The 15182-nt window shown below is 49.3% G+C and overlaps 3 protein-coding genes across 4 annotated transcripts; all 3 read right to left on the reverse strand.

Annotated features, from left to right (window-relative positions):
* Positions 1–7: 7 nt before the first annotated feature.
* AMT (aminomethyltransferase) lies at positions 8–4916 on the reverse strand. 2 transcript variants are annotated; one of them, XM_063114475.1, is made up of 9 exons: positions 4663–4916; positions 4393–4560; positions 3777–3857; positions 2794–2925; positions 2310–2388; positions 1873–2018; positions 1607–1787; positions 1069–1224; positions 8–966 (listed from the first exon to the last, which is right to left on the reverse strand). In XM_063114475.1, exons 1-9 carry the CDS (start codon positions 4750–4752, stop codon positions 788–790), a joined length of 1212 nt encoding a protein of 403 aa, XP_062970545.1. In that variant the 5' UTR covers positions 4753–4916; the 3' UTR covers positions 8–787. The 2 variants fall into 2 exon arrangements, with proteins under 2 accessions (XP_062970545.1, XP_062970546.1); XM_063114476.1 differs by having other exon boundaries at positions 4393–4546; positions 4663–4747.
* A 333-nt stretch (positions 4917–5249) lies between these two features.
* Positions 5250–9549, reverse strand: NICN1 (nicolin 1, tubulin polyglutamylase complex subunit). The gene is made up of 6 exons (XM_063114653.1): positions 9351–9549; positions 7991–8167; positions 7614–7727; positions 7090–7161; positions 6656–6760; positions 5250–6581 (listed from the first exon to the last, which is right to left on the reverse strand). Exons 1-6 carry the CDS (start codon positions 9480–9482, stop codon positions 6540–6542), a joined length of 642 nt encoding a protein of 213 aa, XP_062970723.1. The 5' UTR covers positions 9483–9549; the 3' UTR covers positions 5250–6539.
* A 3358-nt stretch (positions 9550–12907) lies between these two features.
* LOC134390795 (small ribosomal subunit protein eS4, X isoform-like) lies at positions 12908–13785 on the reverse strand. The gene has a single exon (XM_063114555.1). The coding sequence runs from the start codon at positions 13767–13769 to the stop codon at positions 12978–12980; it is 792 nt and encodes a 263-aa protein (XP_062970625.1). The 5' UTR covers positions 13770–13785; the 3' UTR covers positions 12908–12977.
* Between the last annotated feature and the right edge of the window lie 1397 nt (positions 13786–15182).

The raw sequence follows: 15182 nt of genomic DNA on the forward strand, positions 1-15182 counted from the left end.
CCATGGCAAGTATGAAGGAAGGAAGTTTGTTTAATTTTTTTCAGGAGTCAATGGAGTCCAGTAATGGGCCAAGGGGCGATGGTCAGCCAGGGTAAGGCAAGTCCAGGAGGAGGCCAGCCTACCCTACAACAGCCCTGAGGCTCAGAACAGGTGGTGAGCCTGCCATGGTTTGCTACTGGGTAGCAGGCTAGATCGACTCAGGAATATGGAAGAGTTAGTCCATGCCCCCTCAGCCATCCCCAGGTTTACACATGAGCACAGCAGCCCTACTGAGTTAACCCTCTGTAAGTCAGGAATCATTCCTGCCCAGGGACAGGCAGCAGTTTGCATTTGTGGAAAACAAATTCAAGGGGGTGGCCTAAGCTCACACTGCCCACGGTAATAACCCTTTGGAAGATGAGAAACTGTGGTGAGGTAGGTTGGGAAGGTTTAATCCTCACAAAGGAGAGCCTTTTCTCCACAGCTAGCACCTGGCAGAGTGGGAGGTGGCAGAACCAGTGCTTCTCATTGCTCTCCAGTAGGCAAGAGTGGGGTCAGTGGGATGGTGGACTGAAACAGGACATTGGGTGAGCCGGTCCATCACTCAGAAATGGGGTCTTGAAGTTGGAGTGGGTGGGTGGGGGAAACAGGTGGTATGGCCCCCTCAACCAGACAACTAGAGCCAGCCTCCAGCCTCTACCCTCACCACTCATCCCTAGTGAGTTCTGCCTCAGCTTCCTGACTATCCCCTTGAAGAATGCTCTCCAGTGCAAGACTCCTGGAGGGGAGGGTCCTGCCTGAACTGTCCTCACTTGAGGGTGTAGTAGTTCGTGGGCACAAAGGGCATCTTGCTGACCACAGCCATCTGCTGCTTCCGCCGTACTTCTACCAGCAGCAGTGTCCCTGGCCGACTGTACTCATAGGGCACATAACCCATTGCCACATTCTTCTTCAGGCAAGGCGAGGGGCAGCCACTGGTCACAGTACCTGTCCACGCATAGGCCATGTGTCAGCACCACCCTGCCAGCCCAGTGCTCCAACCATCCTGGGGAAGGGACAAGGGCTCTCCAGCTTCCCTGGTTCACCTACCAATCTTGGTACCGTCCGTGCTCAGGATGGGACTGTGTGCCCGCATTGGGGCCCCCTCACACATCAACCCCACACGCCTCCGCTGCACCTTGCCCTTCAGCTGGGAAACAATGACCTTGGCTCCAGGGAAGTCCATAGCAGCTCGGCGGCGCTTCCCTAGAGCATAACACACCAGACCTAAGCCACAGCCCACAGAAGCCCTGGCCACAGGAGGTCCTTGCTTCAAGGACCCCAGGTGATATCCATCCAGCATCAAGGCCCCTTCATTGGGACCCCCACAGGTTCTATTCCTCCCTTACACTGCAGTCGGCTAACCACCTCCTACCCCCTGGAGACCATGCTGCCTACCTCAGCCTGTTGAGGGTCCTCAGTTTCTAATGGGCAAAACCACACTGGCACCTTCAGGGAATGGAGGCTTAGGGAGGCTGAGTCACCTGCTCCAGGCTACACAACCTTAGAAGCAGTCACAGCCTGGTTGGTCTCATTAAGAGTCACTCCAACTTCCAGGACCCCATCCTGGAGTGCGAGCCCAGCTTACCCAATGTCCAACTGAGGCTGCCCTCCACAGGTGTAGTGTGTTCATCAATGTCATTCCCATACAGGCAGAGGCCTGCCTCCAGGCGTAGGCTGTCCCGGGCCGCCAGCCCTGCCAGCTTTACCTCTGGGTTCTCTAGCAGAGCTGTTGCCAGGTGGACTGCCCCTGATGCCGGCACTGAGATCTGCAAAGGACATCAGAGAACAGGTGGCCAGCTGCCTTCCCAGAGTCTGTGCCCTCCACTGCCCTACACCCACTTCTTCACACACCTCCACACCGTCCTCTCCTGTGTAGCCACAGCGGGTCACGCGGCAGCCGGACATGCCGAACACTTCCATCACAGCACTGGTCATGAAGGGCAGTTTCCTCAAGTCATCTGCCACACCGGCCTGTAGCACCTGGGCCGCAGTGGGGCCTGGGCCCAGGGAGCAAGTGACTGAGTGTCCAGGTCCCAGCACCCCCTCAAAGCTGGACTACAGCCCTTACTCAGGCCCCAGAACAAGTCCTGCTCAGCAAGTGGGAGAAGATGCCCTTGCTTAGCCCATGGAGCCTTGTGGTAGGTGGGGGGAGGACAAGATACCAAACTTAGAATTGGCACACAATTATCACACCATCCACACCTTCCTCTTGGTATGGCCTCTGTGATAAGCAGTTGATGAAGCCAGGAAGGCAAAGGTCAGTTACAACTCCAGCCCAGTCCTCTCACCTTGCAGGGCTAGCAGAGCATTATCCACCACTTCCAGACCCACATCACTGCCCCTTTTCTGAAGCTCCGTGACTTTGTCCTGAAAGGAAAGACAGAAATACCACATTAGCCTCTGGGACCACTTACTGAGCACCTACCATGGGTGGACACTGCAGAGCTGGGCAATGATAGTGGGCTGGTTCCCATCTTACAAGGTCACATTGCTACTAATTGGTAGGGATGACCGAAGCTGAGGTCTGCCACCTCTCACATCCTCAAAGGATGCTCACTTAGGGACTAGAGTCAACTTCACCTCCTCACCTTTCCTAGTCCTCCACCACCAAACCCTGGCTCTAGGGAGGGCCTTCTCTTGAGTCTCATAGCTGTTCATTTACTCAGAGAGCCATTTTCTGAGCCCCTTGTCCATGTCAGGCCTGTCCCAGACAACAAGGATACTGCTCTATGAACAAGGAAGACAAGGTGCTAGAACACAGAAGGGCTGTACCTGCATGCGAGCCAAGTCCTTGTCCCAGCAGCCAGCATTGGATACCACATACAGGTGCCCCTCAGATGTGTTGGTCACAATCAAGTCATCTAAGATGCCTCCAGTCTCATTTGTAAACAGCGACAGTGTCCCCTACCACCAGAGTGAAGCATCTTTGCCTCCAAGTCCAGGAGGCCAAGACCAAGCATGAGCCAGACACAAACCTGTACCCACTCAGCCACCACAAACTCATGAACCCTCATGCGCAGGGCTCAAGGTATGCAAGATCCAAGGCTGGGCCTAGGTCCATTTATCCTCATGTGCCAAGTTTTTATCCTCTTCCTACCCAGGGAGACCCCCCTGATCTGGTGCGGCCTCTGCACTCCTCCACCCTCAGTACTGAGAGCCCCATCTCACACTTAACCAATGACACCTAGGACCTGCTGCTTCATCCCACACCCTAATTCCCAGGACAAAAGTTTCAAGGTCCATCATAATGATCCCAACTAATCCCATAGCACTCTATAGCAATGTCCCCCAAATACTGCAAGGGTGGCCTTAGCCTCCCCACTGGATGGATGAAGAGCCTGATCTTGATAGGTCACATAAATCACCTGAGGATCTTGTTAAAATGAAGATTTTGATTCAGCGGGTCTGGAGTACCACTTGAGTGTATTCCTAACAAGCTCCTAGGAAACGATGAGGCTGCTGGTTTAGGGACCACACTTTGAATAGTGAGGAGTTAGGCACCATGTAAGGTTAGAGAGCAGCACATGAACTTTGGTTTCTGGGCCTCCCATTCTAACATGGTGAGGCTGGGATAGGCCCCTCTGGTGGATGGCTGGGTGTCTTGAATGATTCAGAGACTCTGTCCACCAAGACTGCAAGTCCTAAGAAGCTATGTCTGACCCATCTCTGTACCCCCAAACCTGAGATAGGGACTCAGCCTGTTTGCTGGCTCATGACTAGAACACCCATTTAGCTGAAATAAAAGAAGGGCCCACCTGGTTTGGCCTTAGCTCTGCAATGTCTCCAACCACTAGACTCTCCATCAGCTTAACCCGGTCACAACCAAATATCTTGGTCTGGGAAAGAGATGGAAAACCTTAGGCCACTGCAACAGCTGCAATCAAAAAAGCCTCTAGGCAAGGAGGTCTCCTTCTTGCCACCCACAGCACAATCTAGCCCACCTAAAGTGACTGACCAGTCTGTTCTTCTGGCAGCACAGGCCCCACCTTCTGATGCCCCTACATCCCCCAGCACAGGGTGTGACTAAGGGAGGTCAGAGAACTCAAGAGGACCTAGCACCTTCCCAAATACCCCCGTTTCCAAACCAATACCCAGTACAGTGGATGAGAGTGGATGTCAACCCTGGAAACCCCAGATTAAAGCAGACCACTTAATGGGAGCAGGCTAGAGAGATTAAAGAGGAGATAAACAGGATACCCTCTGAGTTAATTTCCTTGGGGCCATAGTCTGTCCGTGACACCCCTGAGACCTCTAGCCCTTCTAGGAGGACTGTATTCAAAATCCAGCTCCCAGTAAATAAAGCTGAGGAGCACACCACTGTAGATGGGGAGGAAGGCCTGATCCAGCTGCAGGCATGCTCCCCTGGCTCACCTGCAGCATGTGGGACACGTCAAAGAGCGAGCAGTGCCGGCGTGTGTGCAGGTGTGAGTCAATATGACTGTCCTGGTACTGCACAGGCAGACTCCAACCCGCAAACGCCACCATTTTCCCACCGTGGGCCAGGTGAAAGTCATAGAGTGGTGTCCTGCGGAGCACATCCTGTGGGCATTCGGACTTAGTGCCGCCAGGGCCCTAGCCTCCGGCTGCCTCCCTCCCCCACGCTCCAAGATCAGCACCAAACCCCAGCACCCTCTATCCCACCTGTGCACAACTGAACTGACGACCCAGGGCCAAGGGGAGTGACTGCAGACGAAAGCCTACACGGGCCACCATGCTCGCTGCCCGCTGCATAGTCGCTTGTAACTGGTGCAGATGGCGTACAGAGGCCACCACTCTGCCAGGCACTCTGGGAGATGTAGTCCAGGCCCCTGCTGGGACCGGTCTCCCTCCCGAGCAGATCAAAAGAGGAGTGGGCAGCCCTGAGGGCAAGCTAGGATTTAGAGCTGGGAGTGCAGACTGCAAACTGCAAAGAAACTGCCTCAGGCTATTTCCCCAGGCTAATCAGGGCAGGTCTACTAATCAAGGTAGGTCAGGCAGTCCAGAAAGGATTAGGCTACCCAGAACCAGAGCTGGGGGCTGACCTCCCCCTGCTGAACTGCTTTGCCTTCAAAGGGTTGAAAGGTCTGTATCACACATTCAGGGACCTCAGGAATGTAAAATCCTATGGGGTTGGGGGATGGAGAGGTCATAGGTGGGTGGAACCAGCCTGGCAAGCAGAGCACCACAGTAGCCTGGCCTCATGTTGGTGTCCCCAGCTCTCCCACCGGGCAGACACAGACAGCCAGCAGTCATGCTTCCACAAGTATTTATTGATCTTGCTGTACACCATGCCTTGTGCTGGGTGCTGAGGACACAGCTTTGAATGTAGCATGGTCTCTGCCACCCCAGGGTCCTCTCCACTCACACACACACACTGAGGATCTTTGATCCCTGAAAACAGGATTATGGTCATCAACCTTTCAGAAAAAGCTAAATGGGGCTAAGTAAATGACCCTGCAGGTAAAGACACCACCTGCAAGAACTCTGATGGATGACAGCAGAGGGTGGCCACCAAAAGGTGGCTCAAATTCCCCCAGAAAACTGTTGGGCCACACACATATCCAATTTTGCAAGTCCAAGACATGCTGGAATTTTACTTCATAATACCCCCCAGAGGCAAAGCCAGGAAGAGCCAGGGGGGAAGTGGGATTTTTCTCACAAGCTTCTCACATGAAGGAACAGCAGCCTGCATCCTTTAACTGTTAACCTGAGGTAATGGAGGAACTCAGCCTCTTTAAAGGCCTCAGTGAGAACCCTCACTTGGACCTGCCCCCCACCAAGATTGATGCCTCATTATGACTCTTGGAAAGGGACAATTGGGAGAAGGGACAGGGATGTGCTTTGGTCAGATGGCAGATAGGTCCCAGGTCTCATTCTCAGGCCCTGGCCTTTTCAGAGGCACCTGCCCAGGACCAATGGGAACACCCATTTGAACATATGTCCAGGAGCCAGCTCAGGGACTGAGGGATTTAGGCTACCCAAATCCCCAGCTTTGCTTCCTAGGCAGCGGAAGAGTTTAGACAGGACATTTCTTTTTGTGAGCAAAACATAAAGGGAAAGAAGTCCAGTAGGGGGTGCAGAGGAAGAAATGGGGTTTCTGTTTCTTCCTCAAACTTCCCAATCTGCAAGAGTGCCATGGTAGCAGTGGCCTTCCAAGGTTAGATGGAGCAGGTTCTAGTAGGTCATCCCAGCCCACTGCACTCAGGGTGATGGGAGTGGCAAAAGACAGGAGTGTACATGTTGGCAGGAGGGCCAGAGAACACTTGGAGATTTTTAACAAGTAGAAATGGAGTGCTTTTAGAGGAGGAGAAGGAAGAGATGGATTACAGTCGGGTGAAGACAGAGCACACTCCTGCGGGGAGCTCATGCTGAAGCAAAACAGTAAGCCCCCCAGAATCTTGAGTCTGTGAACATGGCCCAGACAGAACAGGTATGCAGGCAACACTCAGAATGTACAGGGAACACAGTTCGGCCTCTGGTGGTCCAAACCAAGCCTGGGTAGGCACAGAAAGGCCAACATCTCAGCTAGGATCCACCATTCAAGTGTAGGAGAGCAAGTTCAAGTCATAGCAGCCATCCACCTGCAATACAAAAGACCATCAGGTATGACCTGTTCAGGGCAATGCAGGAAAAGTAAAGGGAAACAATCACTCACATCAAAGCGGCCGATCCTTGTGGAAGTGTGACTGGCCCGGATCATCTCTGTCAGCGCCCACATCTGCTGCACCTCGGAGGATACCCTGCTGGGGTCTGGGAGACCCTGCTCCAGAAGGAGGGATCAGTGGCCATGGGTCTCTCCCAGCAGTGCCCTTAGGGCTCTAGAGAGGCCATGCTGAGCTATGGGACCCTCCAGCTGAGACCAGCAAAATTCCCAGATGACTTGTGAGACACGAGGTTGGGGCCTGATGTTCAGAAGGCAGCCCAGCCCCGAACCAGAGATGCCTCAACTCCCATAGAATACCCAAGAGGAAGATGGCACAGAGTGGACCCTGGGTCTAGCCCCAGATTCTTACAGAAAGGGGCCCACCTGGGCCTGTGTTGCACACCAGAGCCATTTGCATATGGTTCTTACCTAGGGTGAGGGCTTACCTCAAGGAGGGGGGCAGGCTGCTCACAGGGCACTGGGTGGGAGAGCCACTTGGGGAAGGTAATGGAGGGGCTCTGCAAAGCAAAGGTATACTGCCCTGAGTGAGGTAGAGCAGGAGAGCTCTGGAACTAGATTCCAAGGTCCTGGGACCAAGAGAAGGGCCCCTGAGACTCAGACACTGGGAAAATCCTGTTCAGGTGGCCCAAAGAGGCCTAAGGGGGCAGTCAGACTACCTAATCTCTCCTGCTATGCAGAAGGCTGCCCCAGGAACACAAGCAGCAGAAGTGTCTCCAGATACTGAAAGACTCCAGTTCTGAAAGGGGCAGGTAGCCCCAAAGGTAAGGGAATACAAGGACATGGACTCACCTCTCATCATGTGCTTCCAGAATTCACATGCAGCTAACTTCCAGGAAGCCCTTCTTCTGAGTCTCACCATCCTCACCTATCACCCTCTCCACCACCCCAGCTCTCCCAGTCATAGCTAGAAGCCTTCTGGGGAAAAGACCAGCATGAGCTAGTCACGTACCTTTGGTCCCTGCTGGTAGATCTGCAGCTCCTCCACTGTGAAAGACAGCCACAGTGGTGATGGCTGCCGCAGAATCAGGCGTAGCTCCAGTACTTTAGCCATGTCACACAGCATCTAACACATATACACAAGGACCCAGCGAGGACCCAGCAAGGACCCAGCTCACCGCCCAATAGCCTCCCAACGAGCAATGGACCAAGATGCTGCCTCGCAGGCCTTTGGGAAGGAAAGAACAGTAGTGCTTCCAAGGCACTTGCCTAACAGTCACACTGCAGGCCAGCCTTGCTCCCTCTTCCCTCCCGGTATACTGACCCAATCCCTCAGCCTCCTATGAATACTCATATGGGCTGCCCTAGCCACACTGAGGCCCAGCTGACCTGGTGTTTGAACAGTGATACGTACTCCTGGGCTCCCTCCTCACTGTGTGGGTCAGGCATCAGACAGTAGTCCCGCAGGCAGGTCACCCATTTGGCTGGTGTGTGTGTCGAGGTATGCTGACGAACACGGATGCTCAAAAAGGCTGTATAGTAATTCTTAAACATGATCTCCTGCAACTAGAGCACACACAACCAACCATGACAAATCAGATCCAGGCTCAGGGCCTGAGAGGCTCAAAGGCACCATCTCTTCCTTCCTTTTGAAATGTACTCTCCTACTAAACTAACAATTTCAAGCTTCATTGGAGACCAAAGACAATTTCACTTTTCTAGAGTTGCTCACAGTCTAAAAGAGTAGGTCATGTAAATAAACCTCCACCGCAGATCTTGCCACGTGCCCAACATGCTCCCAGAGGTCAGAGCCCTAACCTTGAGGAAGGCAGAAAATGTACATATGAGGCCTGAAGAAGGAAGAATTCACCAACTGGACCAGGAAAGGTAGGGAATGTAAAAGTAGCATATACAAAGAAGCACCAGAGGGGGAGAAAACCTGGTGCACCACTGGAACAGTGAGTGATTCAGCCTGGCTATAGCAGTAGTTCTCATCACTGGATACTCATCAGAATCACCCAAGGAAATTTTTTAAAAATATAGATGTCCAGATTCCACCTTAAACTCACTGAATCAGGATTTCCAGGGTTGGGCCCTTTAATTAAGTTTCCCAGCTGATGGTAAGGAACAGCTTGGGGGATTACCACACACTACAGCACAAAGCCCATAGGGCTGAGAGGCAGGTGGAGCACAGTCATGCCGGAGTGCCTCTGAATGCCAGGCCATTACAGGTCGGCTTTGTCCTCTGTGTTGAGGTTATACAGTGTCCAGTCACTCTGTCAGCTGATGTGGAACTGCAACTGGAGACTGAAAATTGGAGTCATTGGGAGGATCCTAATGAGGGATGAGTTGTACCTGACCTCTAGCAGGGACTGTAGGAATGGGGAGGAGGCAGATTTGGGGGTAAATCATTGTTTAACGAAATCCAGCTGTGGCCAGGGACAAACAGATTCCTCGCCTCTATTTGGTTCACAACGTATTTCAAGCAATACTTAACCTACTCTCTGGCACCTCCCTACCAGCGTTGTCCTGGATTTGGGGAAGAGACGTTGAAGAGAACAGGACAGGAAGCCCTATTCTAGGAAATACGTGTTAACTGAAGGAATAAATAAATGAATGGTTAACTAATTAGCAAGGGCAAGGGACACTGCGGATACTATCTTGTGAAAGATTAAACGCCAGGGAAACACCCAAGTTCACAGGTCTGCCCCGCCCAGGAGCCCCAGTCACACCCACGGGGCTTGCTCACCTCGAAGGGTGGGACGCTCGGGAAGGTGACATCGATGACCAGAACGCCAGGTCGGCCTTGGGAGGTCCGCACGTCACCAACCTGCAGGGCTACGGTGCCTTTCACATGGCAGGGCACCGACACGCGGGACATGGTACCGACAACAGTTACCAACTGCAACGGACCGTTCGGGGCCTCCAACTCCCAGTCCTTCCCGGCGTCCCCAGCCGAGCGCTAAGAACTACAACTCCCGGGAGGCCCAACGCTCGGCCAGCCCAGCCAATCACCAATGCTCAGGGCGGGCCAGGAGTCGGAAGGGCCTGCGGAAGTTCTCCTTCAGCCAATCACGCGTGAGCCTTAGAGCGGACCGCGGGCCGAGCCCTGCAACTGCCGAGCTGTTCTGTATCCAAACCATCTTGACCCGTGTCAGAGTTCCTGGTCTCGCACGTTTTCTGCCACTGCGTAGGGAAGTCTTCAGTTAAACCATGTAAAGCCACGCACACAAATGATTATAGTGACTGTCTGACATTAATCGCAAAAAAAGATTCTTAACATCATTATTTATAAGTGTAATACAAATTAGAACCTCCACACATTTACTAAATAGGCTAAAATGAGAGACTGACAAGGATGCGGGTTGCGGAAACCTTCAACCATCGATTTCCGACCACTTTGAAGAACAGTTTGCCCTTTCTTAAAAAACTATATTTATGCCTACAGTATGATCCAGCCATTGCACTCTTAAGTATTTACCCAAAATAAATGAAAGCACAGGACCAACCAAAGTCTTTACTCATAATAACCAGTTTGGAAATAATCCAAATTTCCAAAAGATGAACGGATAAACTTAGTTGCTATATATCCATAAAACGGAATACTACTTATCAATAAAAAGAAATGAACAAACCAAGCTGTCCATCAACAGATAAATGGATAAACAGAACGTGATGTAAACATACAATGGAATTATTCAGCCTTAAAAATAAATAAAATTCTGATACATGCTACAACATGGATGAACCTTGAAAACATTTTGCCACGTGAAATAAGCCAGACATAAATGGACAAATATTGTATGATTCCATTTATATGAGATAACTTGAATAGACAAATTTATAGAAACAAAAAGTAGAATAGAGGTTGCCAGGGGCTGAGAGTAAGGGGAAATAGAGAATATTGTTAACAGGTACAAAGTTTATGTTTGGGATGATGAAAAAGTTCTGGAAATAGGTAGTGGTGATGATTACATGACACTGTGAATGTACTTAATGCCACTGAAGTGTATGTACACTTAAAAGTGATTAAAATGGTAAATGTTGTTATGTTTAAATACATACAATTTTTATTTTTATTTTTATTTTTTTAAAAGATGACCTGTAAGGGGATCTTAACCCTTGGCTTGGTGTTGTCAGCACCACGCTCAGCCAGTGAACTAACCAGCCATCCCTATATAGGATCCGAACCCGTGGCCTTGGTGTTATCAACACTGCACTCTCCCGAGTGAGTTCTGGGCTAACCTTAAAATACATACAATTTTTAAAAAAGGAATGAACAACTGGTGCATACAACAACATAGATGGATCTCAAATGCATTATGTTAAGCAAAAGAAGCTAGATCCAAAGGAGCACATGGAACCATGGCTTCTCTTAGGCTGCCAGCTCACAGGTCAGGACCATCCAGGCAATGGTCAGCTTCTGGTAACCTGTGCCTCCTCTGTATTGAGGGGCCTCAAAGACACAGGTCTAGCACAGCCCATGGAGCTCTTATGGGATGGCATCAAACAGGCCCATGCCCAGGATTCCAGGCCAGTCCAAAGAATAGCCTAGAGGAGTTGTGCCTTCCCAGCCCAGACCTAGAGACTTTCAGTGACAGAAAACATTCCCCCACCTCCTTGTTGGCTATTGTCAGGGGAAAATAGAGTGTAACCTCGGGTCTCCTGGACTAGCCATTGTCATCTCCATTTTGACTCAGGCTAATGATTCACTGCCTAGGTTCCTCCAGGTTCTTGAGATTTTCTTCTTTAGGGAGCCTGCCCATGCTGGAACAGAGGCCTCCCCAAATCCCAGAGTACTACAGATGGTCCCCAACTTGTGGAATATGCTAAAAAGCATATGTACTTCACAGGGCCTGGTTTTCCAAAGTCTTGCAGTTTCAAACATTGACCTTGCAGAGGACTAGAAATTTTCCTCAGGCTATAAGTCTCTGTTGCAAGGTAAGAATTGTGGCACAGCAAAGTTGCTGGCTCAAAGACAGATTAGTTACTGATTGATATCTAAGTTGCTGGAAAACTGTAGAGGGAGAAGGAATGTTTGCTAAGATCAAGCTTTTGTTGATAGCCTTACTGGAATGTCATCTGCCTTGTTTAACTGAAAGTTACCAGCCAATATTGTTAAACTAAAACCCTACCTATCTTCTCTTCCTGTAACTTCCTGGTCTGGAAAATAAGTGCAGGAAGAGAACCCCAATTCGGTGTTAATTTCCTGAGGAAGGGTTGCCTCCTGCTGGAGGGTCCCAGGGAAGTTAACCACTTTGGGGTTTCTCACTGCTCAGAAGAGATGGGCTTTGAGTAATCCTTTGCATCTCTGTCACCCAGGGGAAGTGGGGTGACAAATCCGTGGGGGGGTGAAACAACACGAAGCAACACCAACTTATGATGGTTCAACTTAAGATTTTTCGAGTTAACAGTGGTGCAAAAGCAATACATATTCAGTAGAAACCATGCTTTGAGTACCAATACAACCATTCTGTCTTTTACTTTTAGTATGTATTCAAAATTACATGAAATATTGAACACTTTATTTTAAAATAGGCTTTGTGTTATATGATTTTGCCCAACTGTATGACAATGTAAAGTGCTCTGAGCACGTTTAAGGTAGGCTAAGCTAAACTATGATGATCCGTAAGTTAGGTGTATTAAATGCATTTTGGGGGGCTGGCCAATTAACTCACTTGGTTAGAGCCTGGTGCTGATAATCCCAAGGTCAAGGTTCAGTCCCCTTATCAGCCAGCCACCAAAAAAAAAACAAACAAAAAAAAAACAGGCATTTTTGGCTTATGATATTTTCAACCTACAATGGGTTTATCAGGATGTAACCCCATTGTAAGTTGAGGAGCATCTGTATAGGCCTCCTGGGTATCAGGAGGGTACAGACAGCTCTGGGCTTCAGGACCCAGCTCTGAGAGCACAGCCACTAGAAGACACAGACCAATGTGGCTCCTCATTGCAGATAAGTCTCAACTCATAGCTCACTGGTGGATAGCCACCTCCACTCTATTGCTCACACTGTGGCAGGCCAACATTTTCCATGTGAAATCCTCATTGAGTCCCTTTAATTTAGAGCCAGGTCCAAAAGCTCTTGACAAGTCCATGGGTCTGGGGCATGAATGGCCCCTGACCATAGGTTGTTCAAAACCTTCCCCTTCCCCCAACCCTAGCACCTTCACTCTAGTTCCTCACACATTATGTCTTCTCCCTCCTTCCTAGCCTGCTCTCAGAGTTTACTCTCTGCCCAAGACACTCTATAGCTACCTCCTAACCCACCATTTCACCTTTCCATTCTAGTTTTAAATTTAAAAATTTTTTTAATCACGCTGTATTATCTTTAATTAGTACACAGACATTTCTAACATGTCACCCAGAGACCATTTCATCCACTGCTCTGTTTGGCTGCCAGTCTCTTATCTCTCTCTTCAGCAATGGTGAGGCGGATACCTTTTCCTCGGGGAAGAGAAATCCATGGTTTGTTGACTTTGCCAATAACAAAAATGTTGGAGAGCCGGGTGGCAAAGCTGTTGCCATTGGCATCTTTCACATGAACCACATCGAAAGAGCCAGGATGTCTCTCTCTGTTGGTAATCACACCAATTCTTCCCAGGTTAGCACCCCCGGTCACCATACACAGGTTACCAGTGTCAAACTTGATGAAATCTGTGATCTTGCCAGTCTCCAAATCAATCTGAATGGTGTCATTCACTTTGATGAAGGGATCAGAGTAGCGGATGGTACGAGCGTCATGGGTCACCAGGTGAGGGATTCCTTTTGTGCCCACAAATATCTTTCTCACTTTACCCAACTTGTACTTGGCCTCCTCAGGTGTAATATGATGCACAGCAAAACGACCCTTGGTGTCATAGATCAGACGGAAATTCTCTCCAGTCTTATCAATGCTGATGACATCCATAAAACCAGCAGGGTAGGTTATATCAGTTCGGACCTTGCCGTCAATCTTAATGAACCGCTGCATACAAATCTTCTTTACTTCATCTCCTGTCAGGGCATACTTAAGTCTGTTCCTTAGGAAAATGATGAGAGGGAGACATTCTCTCAGCTTGTGGGGACCGGTGGATGGACGAGGAGCAAACACACCAGTCAGTTTATCCAGCATCCAATGCTTTGGAGCTGCTACCCTCTTCAGATGTTTCTTGGGACCACGAGCCATGGCTGCGCTAGCACGGAAAGAGCTAAATTTTAATTTTTCAAGGAGTCCTTTTTCAATCTCCTGAACTAATAAGATCACTATACATTGTCAGAGTGCTCTCCACATTTTATTGTAATTATCTGCTAAAGCCTGTCTCCTACACTAGCCTATGTGGAGCAGAAGGGCAGGAATTGAAACTTTCTGCTTACCCACATCCCTGAGCATCATGATGGGCATAACAGGTGCTCAACAAATACTTCCCAAGTAAACAAATTATACTTTGATTTTAGAAACCTCCACTTAAAGCTAAGATGGAGGGCTGGCCCGTGGCTCACTTGGGAGAGTGTGGTGCTGATAACACCAAGGCCACAGGTTCGGATCCCTATATAGGGATGGCCGGTTAGCTCACTTGGGAGAGCATGGTGCTGACAACACCAAGTCAAGGGTTAAGATCCCCTTACCAATCATCTTTTAAAAAATAAATAAATAAGTAAATAAATAAAGCTAAGATGGAATAACTGAGAAAATATTTACCCTTCCATTTGACCCAACTAAAAAACCAGACAAAATATATGAAACAGCAGATTTCAGACATTATACATCAAGCAGCACAAAACAGTGGATTATCCAAGCTTACTGTCCAAAGAGAATTTCTAAAAGTGCAGTGAAGGGGGAGCCCAGGTAGAGTCTGGCAGACTCCCTGAGTTGAAAAGACAAAACTGGCTCTCTCTTGCTTCCTACGGCTATGTGATCTGCTTGTACCTGCAGGTTAGCCTGCCATTTTCTGCTATGAGTAGAAGCAGCCTGAGGCCCACACCAGATGCAGCTGTCCCAGAATCCATTATGTGGCGGAAATGTTAGCAGGCCTAGTGGAGCATTCTCATCATCTGGTGTATTAGTCCATTTCTGTTGCTTATAACAAAATACCTGAAACTGGGTGATTTATCAAGAAAATGAAATTTATTGCTTACAGTTTCTGAGGTTTGGAAGTTTAAAGTCCAAGGAACACATCTGGTGAAGGCTTTCTTTGGTGGTGGCCTCAGTGACAGCAGGGTATCACACTGTGAAAATGGTAGAGCAGAGAGAGCAAGAGAGAGAGACAGACTCTCCTCTATCTTCCTTTAAAGCCCTCAGCATCACACCTCTGAAGACCATTTTTAATCCATTCACTACAGCATGGTCCTACAATCTAATCACCTCTTCAAGGCTTCACCTTTCAATTACCATAATAGGATTTCCCACCCTCAACAGTTACAATGGGGATTAAGTTTCAAATACACGAAATTTGGGTGACACAATTCAATCAATCTACAGCACCTGGTTACCTGGAATTTTATCCAAATTCTCTGAATTGTACATGGACTGTTGATGTAACCATGGAAAATGTGTGCAGTTCAACTTCCACACCTTTCATTTGGAAGATTATCATGACTA

Source organism: Cynocephalus volans, chromosome 11, assembly GCF_027409185.1.
Source record: "Cynocephalus volans isolate mCynVol1 chromosome 11, mCynVol1.pri, whole genome shotgun sequence".
NCBI classification, from domain to species: Eukaryota; Metazoa; Chordata; class Mammalia; order Dermoptera; family Cynocephalidae; genus Cynocephalus; species Cynocephalus volans.